The sequence below is a fragment of the Hippopotamus amphibius genome, chromosome 4, assembly GCF_030028045.1.
Source record: "Hippopotamus amphibius kiboko isolate mHipAmp2 chromosome 4, mHipAmp2.hap2, whole genome shotgun sequence".
NCBI classification, from domain to species: Eukaryota; Metazoa; Chordata; class Mammalia; order Artiodactyla; family Hippopotamidae; genus Hippopotamus; species Hippopotamus amphibius.
Genome location: NC_080189.1, coordinates 178,122,800 through 178,135,553, shown reverse-complemented (window position 1 = coordinate 178,135,553; position 12,754 = coordinate 178,122,800). Strand labels below are relative to the sequence as shown.

Genomic DNA, 12,754 nt, shown 5'->3' with positions numbered 1-12,754 from the left:
ATCCCCACTGTCCCCACCACCAAGAAGTTGGATGAACTTGGTCCATATGGCCACCTGAGTCTCCTCTTCCCGAGGAAGATACAAGGCTCAGCACAAACACCATCAGCTTGTCCCCGTACACATGAAAAACACACTGCACAGATTTTTGAGGAAATATAGCAATTGCACATTTAAAACGAGGCCCGCAGGTTCAGAGGCTAAGAAGGTTTAGCTGGGGAGCTGCATCACTCAGAGCTGATGTTTATTGAGCACTTACTCTGTGCCAGGCAGGGTACCATGCAATCTTCACAACAGTCTTTGAGAGGTGCAACTAATAGGTCCAATTCCCAGATGAGGAAACAGAGACGGAGTGGAAGTGATTTGCCCAGGCTAGAAAGTGACAGAGCCAGAACCCCAGCCCTGAGCCTGTGCATCTGACCATGACATTTCAACTCTCATGAGAAAGGCAGTGTGTGCAGTGCCTGTGCCTTTTTTTTTTTTTTTTTTTTCGTGTTTGTGTTCTATAATAGAACGCTACTCTGCTGGGCCCCCTCCCTTCTGTGCTTCCTTCCCATCAGCAAGAATACTCTGTGGTCTATGTTTTACTTCCTCTGGATTTATTCCAAGAAGAGGACTAGTGAATTGAATACATGCATCTGAGCTCACAGAGCAAGGCCGGAGGAGGCACCAGAGCATTTCCTGGGGTTGGGGGTAACCAAGCTTTATGGCCTGACACATGGTCCTTCTCCACGTGTGAGGGTATCACCATCACCAGCCAGCTAGGCCAGACCAGGAAGTTGCCTCTACTCCTCCCGGTCTCGCCTCCCACAGCCTCAGTTCTGTGCGCCCACAACCTTTGTCCCTGTGTCCATCCCCAACGCTTCCCCATGCCCTGGAACGTGCCCCCTTCCGGCTCAGCTGAACTCCTGGGACAAACTCCTGATGGGACTTGGCCAGCAGAAACTAGGGAGCTGGGCTGTGTAGGGGGAGGGAGCTCTGGAAGGGAAGGGACCCTGGGGAAAGTCTGGGCTCATGTCAGGACGTCCCTGTAGGAGGAGCACGTGACATGTCCCAGGAATGAGGCTGGAAGGGCCAGCTGAGGCCAGGTCATGGTCAACTGCTTAAATGCTGGGTGAGGGGGCTTGGGCTTCTTTCTGAGGGTCTGTTCAACACCCAATGAGTCTGGAAGGGGTGAATTTTACATCAGCTTCACTTGCAACTCAATTCATTGGATGTTAGTTGAGCACCTACCATGTGCCAGGCGCAGGGCCAGCTATGGGAGGAAGCAGTGAACAAGGGAGACAGAGTTGTCACCCTCACAGAGTGTGAAATCTAGGTGAGCAGTCACAGGAGTCCTCTCTAAGGTGAAAGAGTGCCCTAACTCAAGAAGATACTGTTTATCTTTGCGTAAAAATTTGTATAATAATAACACACCATTTTATTATTCTGCCAGGCACTGTATTAGCCACTTCCCTTCCCAGGGACCCTGCAAGGTGGGTGTTATCCCCACTTCACTGAAGAAGACACTGTTGCTCGGAGTGGTACAGTGATGTACTCACATTCACCCAGGACTGCAAAGCCCCAGCCGGAGAAGCCTGGGGTCGTCTGAGGAGTGGCCTGCTGGTGAGAACCTGGGCTGGGTCTGATTGTTTTCCACCATCCCCCCAGGCCTGAATCGAGGGCCGCTCTGATTATTAGAGCTGTAGCTCGCCGTAAGCTGATGGAGAACCAGTATGTGGGGACTTACAAATCCATGCAGGTTTCCAGAGATGAGGCTTGGGGACGCAGTGCCTGGAGCCCAGATTCTCTCTAACGGTAAACTTCAGGCGGGCCCGGGGGAGCCGTGTCTGCAGGCTGAAATCCCTGCCAGAATCTTCCAAATCCTTCCCTTATGTGGCCTTCCCTCCCTTTATAAAAGGACGACTGCCGTATTCATGAAATGGTTGTGTCCACACGAGGTCTGCGGTCCGTTTGTTTTTCTGCAGCAGACCTGGGAATCCCGGCTTGGGTCCTGGCTCTAGCACAAGTGGTCACATGATGCTGGTTGAGTCAGTTTTCACATCGGGGGCCTGAACCAACTTCCTTGCCCTATAGAGGCCTACGTGTACAGATCTCTGCGAGTGACACTTGAGATGACACCAACAGGGAAGTGGCAGGGTCCACCTGAAGACAAGACTGGCTGCAGAATTCGCAGCGCCCTGAGGAGAATGAAATGCAGGGTCCTCAGTTCAAAAATTATTAAGGATTTCAAGATGCAGGAGCAGAGCCCTGCGGGGTCTTCTGAGTGGGGCTCTGTGTGCGGCCGTGAGCCCAGCCCTGACCAAGGGGCCTGTCCTCAGAGGGGCCCCGGTCGCCCCTCTCAGGGCTGGGCAGTGACTGGATTTCCAGCGGGTCAGCATTCTTTTTTGCCTCTTCTCTCTTCTGGGGAGGCTGAGTCATTCTGAAAACCAACGGGCTTTCGCCTGTGGTTGTTCAGAGAACAAAACTCTTTACTGGTTAAAGAGAAAATAATGTAAAGATGCAACCTCCAGAGGAAGCCTCCTCAAGGCTCACTGTGGTTCAGGTGAAACCCTGGCCCGAATCCATCTGCATATGCTCTCCTGCTAGCAGGTGTTCACGTCCTGCCTTGGGCACTTCCTTGCCCTGTGATCTTGGCCAAAACACTTCCCTCTCCAAGGCTCAGTGTTCTTATGTGCAGAATTGGGGGTGGAGGGAGCTGGGGGTGGACCAGATCCTGATTTCTTTCCCCAAAGAATCCCTGCTCCTCAAAGTCTGTCCTAGACTGATGTCCTTATCAATATACCAATTCATCCAAAATTCTCATTCAATTCATTAAAGTTTTTTTCCTTTTAAAAAGTGTTTTATTGAGATATAATTGACATACAATAAACTGAATATATTTAAAGGGTACGTTTTGATTTTTTTTTCTTATTAGTCATCTGTTTATATTCATTAAAGCTTTTTATTGTATTTTTTTCCAACCAGTGCCCCAGGTGGGAGTTCAAGACATTTCAAGATTAAAAATGCATCAAAGAAATCCTGAATGTGAGTGTGGAAAATCTGGAGAAGCCATCAGTCTGGGATTAGCCAAATGAATTCAGGCTTCCACACAAGGCAGGACTTTGGAGCTGCTGTAAATGAGGTAGGAGAACAATGAAGGGCACAGAAAGATGCTGAGGCTGTATGGATGAGTGCATAAAACAGGCTTCAGATGGTGTGTGTGACATTATTCTGTTGACGGACGAAAACGTTCATTTAACATTTGTAAATTTCCATTACAGATAACCATAAAGGATAAGCCCCTAATATGAAACATGATTATTTCTAGGTGGTGGGAGTTGGTGCTCTTAATTTAATGATACATGTTTAAAGTAAACATGTATTACTTCTGTAATGAACAAAACTGATCAGTGTTTGCTGATTTTATTTGAGAAGTCGTTCATCTCGGCTCTGACATTTGGCTGGTCTGTCTCATGACCCCCTTTAGGAGTGGACTGAGGGGGTGGGGGGAGCTCTGCATGGAGAGGGGGTGGTCTGTTAAACAGCTTGATCTCTTTTACGGGGTTCCCGCACACACCTCGGATTGTCTGGACGGCCCCCTTGGCACTTACGGGGCACCTGCCGTCACAGACGCTCAGGCAAGCCTGTGAGCCTCAAGGCTGGACACGCTCCAGCCACTGGTCCTCAGGCCCCCAGCTCCGGACAGCTCTGGGTCGGGGAGGCAGCCTGGCCTCCCCACTGGGTCCTCCACCTGAAAGAGATTAGCTGAGACCACCAGAAGCCTGCAGCCCTAATCGCAGGGATTTTGTTTCTTGTTTCCTTGGACGAGTTCCTCCAGGTGTTTTGAGTGATTAGCTGGGGGCCAGGCCTCTGGTCACTGTGCCACCATTGTGTCCCCAGCCCTCTTTTCTTGCCACGTGGCCTTGGGGAACGATCCCAAATAAAAATGGCCAGAGCAGCCCGCCAGGCAGCTGGACCATTTATGGGCGGGACGTGTGAGGACAGGGAACCCACCCAGAGGGCTTGCCGGCTCCACTTCACGCCCCAACAGCGGGGGTCCCTGCTCCCAGGCACCTCGTTGGTCTCCTTTATGGGGCGGGGCAGGGGCGACACCTCCATGACGTGGACCTGGCTCTGGGAGGCTTTTTCGCCTTTGGCGGGGCTGGCTTTTGCCTTCCTGCCGGGATGGCCTCAGTAAATCCCCCCTGATTGCCACTGAGTGTTGCATGAGATGGTCTGCTGCACAGGCAGCTGGCCCCCGATCCAGAAGATAAAGAGGGATGCCTTCCCCAGCATCTTGGGTTTCTCCTGCTGCCTCTTCCCTTGGTATAGATTACTTTGTTTTCTCATAAACATGCCCTCTCCACCCCCACACTTCCACGAAGGAAGGCTTTTTCTGAGCAGTGGAAGAGATGGAGAAAAGCTCAAACAGAAATGGCAGGGGTGGGGGATGGGCAAGTCCAGTGTAAGTCACCCTCTGCCCTGGACATTTTCTAACCTCACAGTTGCAAGACGCAGGGTTTTGAGATGCAGAAAATACAGAAATAGAGGAACAAGAAAAGACAAAAGCTCGGGAGGAGGCTCTTGGAGTCTGGCTCCCATCCTATATCTGCCTCCTCTTCTTGACAGAGCTGCTTGGAAGCTTGGGGAGCCCACAAATTCTGGAGTCCTCAAACCGAGGCTCATGGGCGGGCGTTGGGAGCTGACAAATGCTTAGACTGAGTGAAGATTCTTTCTGGACAGTGCTCAGGCTTCCCTCAGATCCTCAAAGGCTCACCGCTCCATTAGGGTTCAGAGTCACTTGCCTAATTAAATCCCATCTTATATTATGGGGAAACTGAGGCAGAGGGGGGTGACTGTCCCCAAGGTCATTAAATAGGTAAGTGACAGACCATGCAACCTGAAGTGCCCAGGACCATACAACCTGAAGTCAGGTTAGGACATCACTGGGGGTTGGTACCAAATTGGAGGCCATGCCCTACTTAATCAAAATAAGAGCATCTGCTATGCATTGGACACTGCTAGAAGCATTTTACGGGTAATCATTCTTTAATTCTAGTAGTTCAATATTATTATCCCCATATTATAGATGAGAAAACTGAGGCACAGAGGAACTAATAACATGCCAAAGTCATACCTAATAAGATAAAGAGCCGGGATCCTCAGCCAGACAGTCTCGCTGCGGACACTGCACTTTCAACCCCACTGTGGGCACCCAAGGGAGGCTGCCGGAGCTGATGGTCAGGAACAGCATGCATGTGCTTTATTTATTTATTTACTTATTTTGGCCGTGCCGCACAGCTTGCAGGATCTTAGTTCCCCAACCAGGGATTGAACCCATGCCCTAGGCAGTGAAAGCACAGAGTCTTAACCCATGCATGTTCCTTAGAGATTCCAAATCTGGTTCTGCTATTACTTTGGGAGATTTCTTCCCATCTCTGAGCCTCAACTTCCTCATCTGGATAAAGAGCATCACCCAACCCCTCAGATCTGTTGGAAGGACCAAATAAAATGAAGTAGTGAGAGCCCTCGCCTGGTACCTGGCACTGGGAAGAGCCTTAGAAAGAGACTCTTTTTTATTTTTTTTTATTTTTTTAAATTTTTTGGGGGTACACCAAGTTCAATCATCTGTTTTTATACACATATCCCCGTATTCCCTCCCTTCCTTGACTCCCCCCCCTCGAGTCCCCCCCACCCTCCCCGCCCCTGTCCTCTAAGGCATCTTCCATCCTCGAGAGAAACAGACTCTTGAGTTGAATGAAATAAAAGCAAAGCACTGCTATCATTTCCAAAGCTGGAGATGTGCCCAGGATGATGTAGGGTGGTCAGCCAGGATGGGCATCCAAGAGCACAGAGGCAGGTGATGGGGGAGGTTGGAAGGTAGTGGTTGGCGTCTTATCCTAGGGTCTCCTGGAGGGATTAGGGCAGAGAAGCAGCAGAATTTGATCCTGTCTCAGCAGTGGCATCTTATCAGGAGCTGCGTTGTGTACAGTCCCACCTACAGGCTGATGATCTTTTTTAGATCCTTCTTGGAGCTGTCAGTCTAGCAGGAGTCTTGATTCTGGCACCTCAGCAGCCCTTTCCTGCATCCTCATCAAGAACAGGGCTTGGTTGCCAAGGTGGAGGAGCCCACTCTTGCTGGCATCATCCCTCCCTCCCCTTGGCTGGCCTCCCTCTTGTCAACCCCAGATACCAGCCTGTGAGTGACCTTCATCCCTGAAAGAAACAGAGAAGTAAGAAGCTAGTTAAGATCCAAGCATGGGAGCCCAGCATGGCGACATGATTCTGTAGGCACAGGGGACCAGAGACAGTTCTATTCAGTTTTAAGGTAGAGGACAGGTCAAAGGTATGCAGACAGATTTTAACAACTGGGTGCTTGGTTCTGCCTAAAGTAATAAAGGTTGGACCAACCTGGTCCTTCTGGAAATTCCCAGCACCCAGCCAATCTCCAGGCCCCTTTGCCTGGCATTCAGGCCCTTTGAGCTCCCCCTCCCCATGACATCGTATCCTACAGGCCCATCAAATGGAGCTGTTCTCACCTGTCTCCCTTCATAGACCAGACTTATCCATCTCCAGTGAGGGTCCTTCCTCTGCCTCCCTGAAGGTCTGAATCCAAATCATCTTGCAAGGCCCTCTCAAACGCCCCTTGCTCAAAGCCATCCTTGACCCCACGGTGACATCACCTCTGATGTGTGTCTCTCATGGCATCGATCACTTCTTACCTGGGTTAGAGTTACTTGTCAAGATGCCGTAGCCTGGGTGCTCCTGGAGGGCGAAGCCATGCATTTGTAAACTCTTCGGAGCTCAGAAGCCTCCAGGTTCTCCTGCTCGGGCGTGGATTGCATCCACACAGCCAGGCGCGTGTCTGTCCTTCCTCTGTCCACACTCTTCCAGGAGCAGAGGGCTCCCTGCCTAAGGTGAGCCATCCCATGCTAGACACCCATACTAGACACCCATACTAGACTGCACTAGTTATCTCCTCCGCAGGTGAGGACACTGAAGCACAGAGATGTTCTGAGCTTTCCTGAAGTCACACAGCTCTTAAATGGCAGGAATGGAACTCAAGCTCCAGTGACCTGACTCGTAACCACTCCACTGTCTTTACTAAGGTAGGCACTGTAATGCACCCATTTCACAAAGTTCTTTTGGGGATTCGCTGGAAATCTACTTTCTACTCACCTTTTATCCAAGATCCCTCAAAAGTAAATTTGATCCTGAGTCAGTCTTTGTACCTCCTGCCAGTACGAAGCCTACACAGGAGGATGCAATGTTTACTGAGCAGATTATTCATTTGAGGCTAAAACTCAAATTTTTTATAGCACCATAAAGTCAGTGGAGTGCCCTGCATGCATCAGCCACTCTGAGCCTCCCACTAATCTAAGAGGAAGACAGGGCAGGGGCAATGTACCCATTTTACAAATGAGGAAGCTGAGGCTCAGAGACTCAAGTGACCTTCTCAGGACACAAAGCTAGTGAGTGAGGGAGCTGGACCAGCACGTCTCTTCACAGCTGCCACTCTGCTCATCCACTCTAAATGTTGCTGTGTGGATGTCTTTTTCTTAGATGCTGTATTAGTGTCCTAAGGCCACTGTAACCAAGTACCATGGTCCAGCTGACTTGCACAACAGAAACTTGTGATCTCATAGCTCTGGAAGCTAGAAGTCTGACATCAGGTGTCTGCAGGGCCAGACTCCCTCTGAAAGCTCTAGGAGAGAACCCTCCCTTGCCTCTTCCAGCTTCTGGTGTTTGCCAGGAGTCCTCAGTGTTCTTGGCTTGTGGCTGCATCCCTCCAATCTCTGCCTCCGTCATCAGGTGGCCTTTTGCTCTATGTGTGTCCCCATCTTGTGTGTGTCTGCTTCTCTCTCATCAGGATACCAGTGCCTTAGCTTAGGAGCTGGGTGCACAGTCTGACTGGCATTCATCTGTAGCAGCCTGGGAGGGAGCCCGTTGGCAGGGAAGGGTTGACTTACAATCCCCTCTTGCCCCTTCCTGGCTGAAGCCACTCCAAAGGGAAGGGCATACCTGGCAGAGGAAACAGCAGAAGCAAAGGCAGGGAAGTGTGAAAGCTAGCCTGGGTGTCCAGGGGAGGGTTTTCAGATTAGCAGGGTATTGGGAGGCATGGGGATGCAGACAGGTCTGACTCTGGAGCAGTCCCATGTGTAGCGCATCCAGCTCAGCACCTGACCCCTCGCTATAACTGCTGGGCAGCTCGGGGTGACCTCGCCATCCTCACCAGCATCTCTGAGCGCCTCTCTAAGACTTTTGGATAAAGCTTCTGTGTTGATAGGATCATGATATTAGGTCTGGGAGTGGACAAAGATTACTTTGTGGGCAGCCAATTGTGAGTCTAAGGACTTGCCTGGTGGCGCAGTGGTTAAGAATCCGCCTGCCGATGCAGGGGACACGGGTTCAAGCCCTAGTCCGGGATGATCCCACATCCGCAGAGCAACTAAGCCCGTGCGCCACAACTACTGAGCCTGCGCTCTAGGCTTGTGAGCCACAATTACTGAGCCCACATGCCACAAGTACTGAAGCCCTCGCGCCTAGAGCCTGTGCTCTGCAACAAGAGAAGTCACCGCAATAAGAAGCCCATGCACCTGCTCGATGCAACTAGAGAAAGCCCATGCGCAGCAACGAAAACCCAACACAGCCAATAAATAAATAAATTTATTAAGCAAAAAATTGTGAGTCTACGTCAGGCTGTGTTTGACTTGGCGGGAGGGGGTGTGGAAGTGTAGCTGGCTGATTCTCCTATAGTGGCTGCTGTATGTACTCGGCAACTCCCTAATGGACAAAATCCACATGCCCCGCCCAAGCCTGGCATTGAGTCTGCCTGGACCTCAGAAAGAACAGGGGGTCCCCAGGCACCCGATACCCTCCTGCTGTCTGTTCAGGGACCCCATCCCAGTTTCTGGGCTGGGTGCTCACAGGAAGCCGCCTAGGATGGCGGTTACACCCGTGGGCACTGGGGCCAGCCTGCCTGGCTTCAAATCCCAGCTCTGCCTCCACAAGCTGTGGACCATGAGAAAGTTGGTTTAATCGCTCTGAGTTTTATTCCCTTGTCTGTAAAATGGTGATAATACTAACATCCACTTCACAGAGTGGTTGAGATTAGATGAGCTAGATGAATTGGGAGATTGGGATTGATATATATACATTAATATGCATAAAATAGATAACTAATAAGAAAAATTGTATACATTTTGTCACAATGTACTAGATTGTTAACAATTCAATTTACTTAATAAATATATATTTTAAAATTAATTAATTAATTAACTTATTTATTTTTGGCTGCATTGGGTCTTCATTGCTGCCTGAAAGCTTTCTGTAGTTGTTGTGAGCTGGGGCTACCTTCATTGCCATGCATGGGCTTCTCATTGCGGTGGCTTCCCTTGTTGCAGAGCATGAGCTCTAGGTGCGAGGACATCAGTAGTTGTGGCACGTGGGCTCAGTAGTTGTTGTACACGGGCTTAGTTGCTCTGCAGCATGTGGGATCTTCCCGGCCCAGGGATCGAACCCATGTCCCCTGCATTGGTAGGTGGATTCTTTACCACTGTGTCACCAGGGAAGTCCCAATAAATATTTTTGAGCTGGAAAAAAAAAAGGATTAAATGAGCTGCTATGTACCAAATGCATTCCGTGTATGTGTTCACTATTATTTTTATCATTTTCTGAGCAGAGAAAGTAGGGATAAAATGGAACAGACACATCTGAAAAAACAGTTGAGAGGGTCTGAGGACTGCCTGGATCTCAGGGTTACTGGTGGGGATGTTGGAGGAGAGGCAAGTCTGGGGGTGGGCCGAGAAGGGGCTCTGTTTTGCACATGGTGGTTTGAGATGCCTGACATGGTCCATCAGAATGGAGATGCTGACGGGCAGGGGGATGTGTGCTGTGTGTTTGGAGCTGAGAACTGGAGACAGGAACGATTAGAGTCCCTGGGAAGCCAACGGCCCACAAGCTGTCTCTCTTATATCTACAGCGGATTTTGCTCAAGATGTCATGTGTGTTTTGTTTTACTGCCTAATATGACTGCATGTGACGTAACACAAAAGTATCATTGCCCTGGCCTGAGAGTTGAGGAAAGCAGACATTGCTGGAAGCTGTGCTCTCTTCCTCCCGTGGCACTCCACACCTGTTCCCAGGGCCGGTATCTCACCTTGAGGAGCTGGAAGTAATCTTAATCTTCATCCTTGAGAGGAAGGAGTCCTTGTCCCCATTTGGAGGTGAGGGGATGGAAGCTCTGAGGTGATAATAAATTACTTAGAGTCACAGAGGCAAGTGGTGGGGACGGGGGCAGGGCCAGTTCTTCCTGCTGTGGAACCCTCGCCCTTTCCAACATCATGCCGACCTCAAATCACCTAGAGAGTGATGAGCGTGATCTGTTTAGTTTGTGCTGCCTGCAGGGGCAGGGAAGAGCTGTTCCTGTTCCAGGAAAGTGCACAAGAGATGCCCTTGCCCCTGGGTAACAGGAGCCATGCACGCAATTGTATAGAGCAGCACTGCTATGGACTGAATGCCTGTGTCCCCCTGAAGTTCACATGTTGAATCCTAACTCCCAATCTGATGGGGTGAGCTGGTGATCAGGTCATGAGGGTGGAGGCCTCAACAATGATGAGTGCCTTTATAAAAGGGACTCCCAGAGAGCTCCCTCTCCCTTTGTGAGGACACAGCAAGATGACAGCCATCTATGAACCAGGAAGCAGGCTCTCCCCAGACACCAAATCTGCTAGTGCCTTGTGTTCTAAAGCCCTAGTGTTCTTGGACTTCCAGCTTCCAGAATTGTTAAGAATAAATTTCTTGAAGCCACCCAGTCTGCAGTATTCTGTGATAGCAGCCCAAGTGGGCTACAAAACCAGTGCAATTCACCACAGCAAACCCCTGATGGCAACCCAATACCAAGCACCAGACCCTGGCTGAATAAACTGTAGAATGTGCTCACCATGGAATATGGGGCAACCAGGAGAATGCACAGATGCAAAATATGGATGGATCTTAGCCATAGAATATGGAGTTTTAAAAGGTACCAGAAATAATGTTAAATAAAAAAAAAAAAAATAAGGCCCCAAAGATTGCATACAGTATGATACGCTCTGAATACAGTTAAATGCAAAGCAAATAAAGATGTATTATGAGAATTTGAATAGATGCAATAAAATTATACAACGTGGAAAGCAAGGCGATGTTGACTGTAAGCTTGGGGATGCTGTGGTGGGAAGGACCGTGATAAATGGCAGTTATTGTTCAGGTCTTAGCTGTGTTGTGAGTGGTGATGGACAGCTGCTTATTTTGCTGTTAAAAATAACAAATTGAACCAAGTAAATAAAAGCATACTACACCTGGACTGATGCTGACAGGCATATCGTTATTTTTGATAGAGAATAGAAGAGTGGAGGAAGTGGGGCGGGGGGGTCACTGGACCTGGTGTCTAGGCTGGGGCTCTGTAGGCAGAGGGACAGGGTGGCTGGGACCAAGGCCAGAGCAGTGAGGCATGGGGGAGGGGGTGGGAAGAGATGGGCCAATGGGGACTCCTTCCCAGGGATACAGGTGGAAGGGGCAGGCTGATTCTGGCCTGCAAGGATGCTGACCCCAGGACTGGTCCTATCCCTGTGGTCCTGATGGCAGGCCAGGTTCCAAGGAAGCAGCTGTGTGAGTGAAGCTGTGTCCTCTGCCTGTCAGTGACGTGGAGCCTAGGTGGCTGGGCAGAACACGAGGGATGGTGAGTCCTCTTTGGCGTCTCAAGGAGCCCTCCGTAGTTTGGGTGCCCCGTTAGCTGTGACACCTCTGTGGTCGCTCAGCCTGCACCAGCCTCTTTGCTGGGCCATGGTGCTGGCACGTTTGCCCAGTGGTGAGTCTCAGTCTCTGGCTTTGGGGACAGCATCACAGCCTGTACTGGAGAAACAGTTCTTAACCCATCTGACTTGAAGCTCCCTTCCAACACTTAGTTTAACCTCCCCTTTACCGTCTTGAAATAAAATTCCCTAGTCCCTATAATGTAATTACGTGCATAATTTTACAAATCAATATAATGCCCTAAATGTTAGATAAAAAGAAAGTGACAGATTCAGCCGGCCAGTCGGGGTGACGGACTTTCTGTCCGACAACCATGGCCCAGTTTGTCCGTAACCTCACGGAGAAAGCCCCGGCGCTGGTGAACGCTGCTGTGACTTACTCGAAACCCAGATTGGTGACATTTTGGCACTATGCCAAGGTTGAGCTGGTTCCTCCAACCCCTGCTGAGATCCCTACAGCTATTCAGAGCTTGAAAAAAATTATCAATAGTGCTCAAACTGGTAGCTTCAAACAGCTTACAGTTAAGGAAGCTCTTCTGAATGGTTTGGTGGCCACTGAGGTGTGGATGTGGTTTTATGTTGGCGAGATCATAGGCAAGCGTGGCATCATTGGCTATGATGTTTGAAGACCAATCTTTAACATGTATTATATTTGCTTTATTATGTGGGTGTCCTTGGACCACGTGTGAGCAGATGGCTATTTGAATAAAATAAGACAGTGTCAAAAAAAAAAAAAGTGACATATAATAAAAAGTGTGTGCATCTCAGTAGATAAATGCATGGGCTGGACTCCACTGGGAGTCTCGATGAAGCAGGGGGATGCTAGTATCTACTGGGTGCATTGCTGTTGATGTGAGAGCTGCCCCCAGAGGATGGACACAGGGACACACGGCAATGGGGTGGCAGCTCACAGAGCAAAAACCTTGGGTTCCAGGGAGGGGATTTTCTGAACAGAGGATGATTCTTAATCCAAGTCACATGGA

General features: G+C 49.8%; 1 protein-coding gene across 1 annotated transcript; it reads left to right on the top strand.

The window, feature by feature from the left end:
• Window positions 1–12,085: 12,085 nt before the first annotated feature.
• LOC130852215 (ATP synthase subunit g, mitochondrial-like) lies at window positions 12,086–12,507 on the top strand. The gene has a single exon (XM_057733043.1). The coding sequence runs from the start codon at window positions 12,086–12,088 to the stop codon at window positions 12,395–12,397; it is 312 nt and encodes a 103-aa protein (XP_057589026.1). The 3' UTR covers window positions 12,398–12,507.
• The last annotated feature ends 247 nt before the right edge of the window (window positions 12,508–12,754 follow it).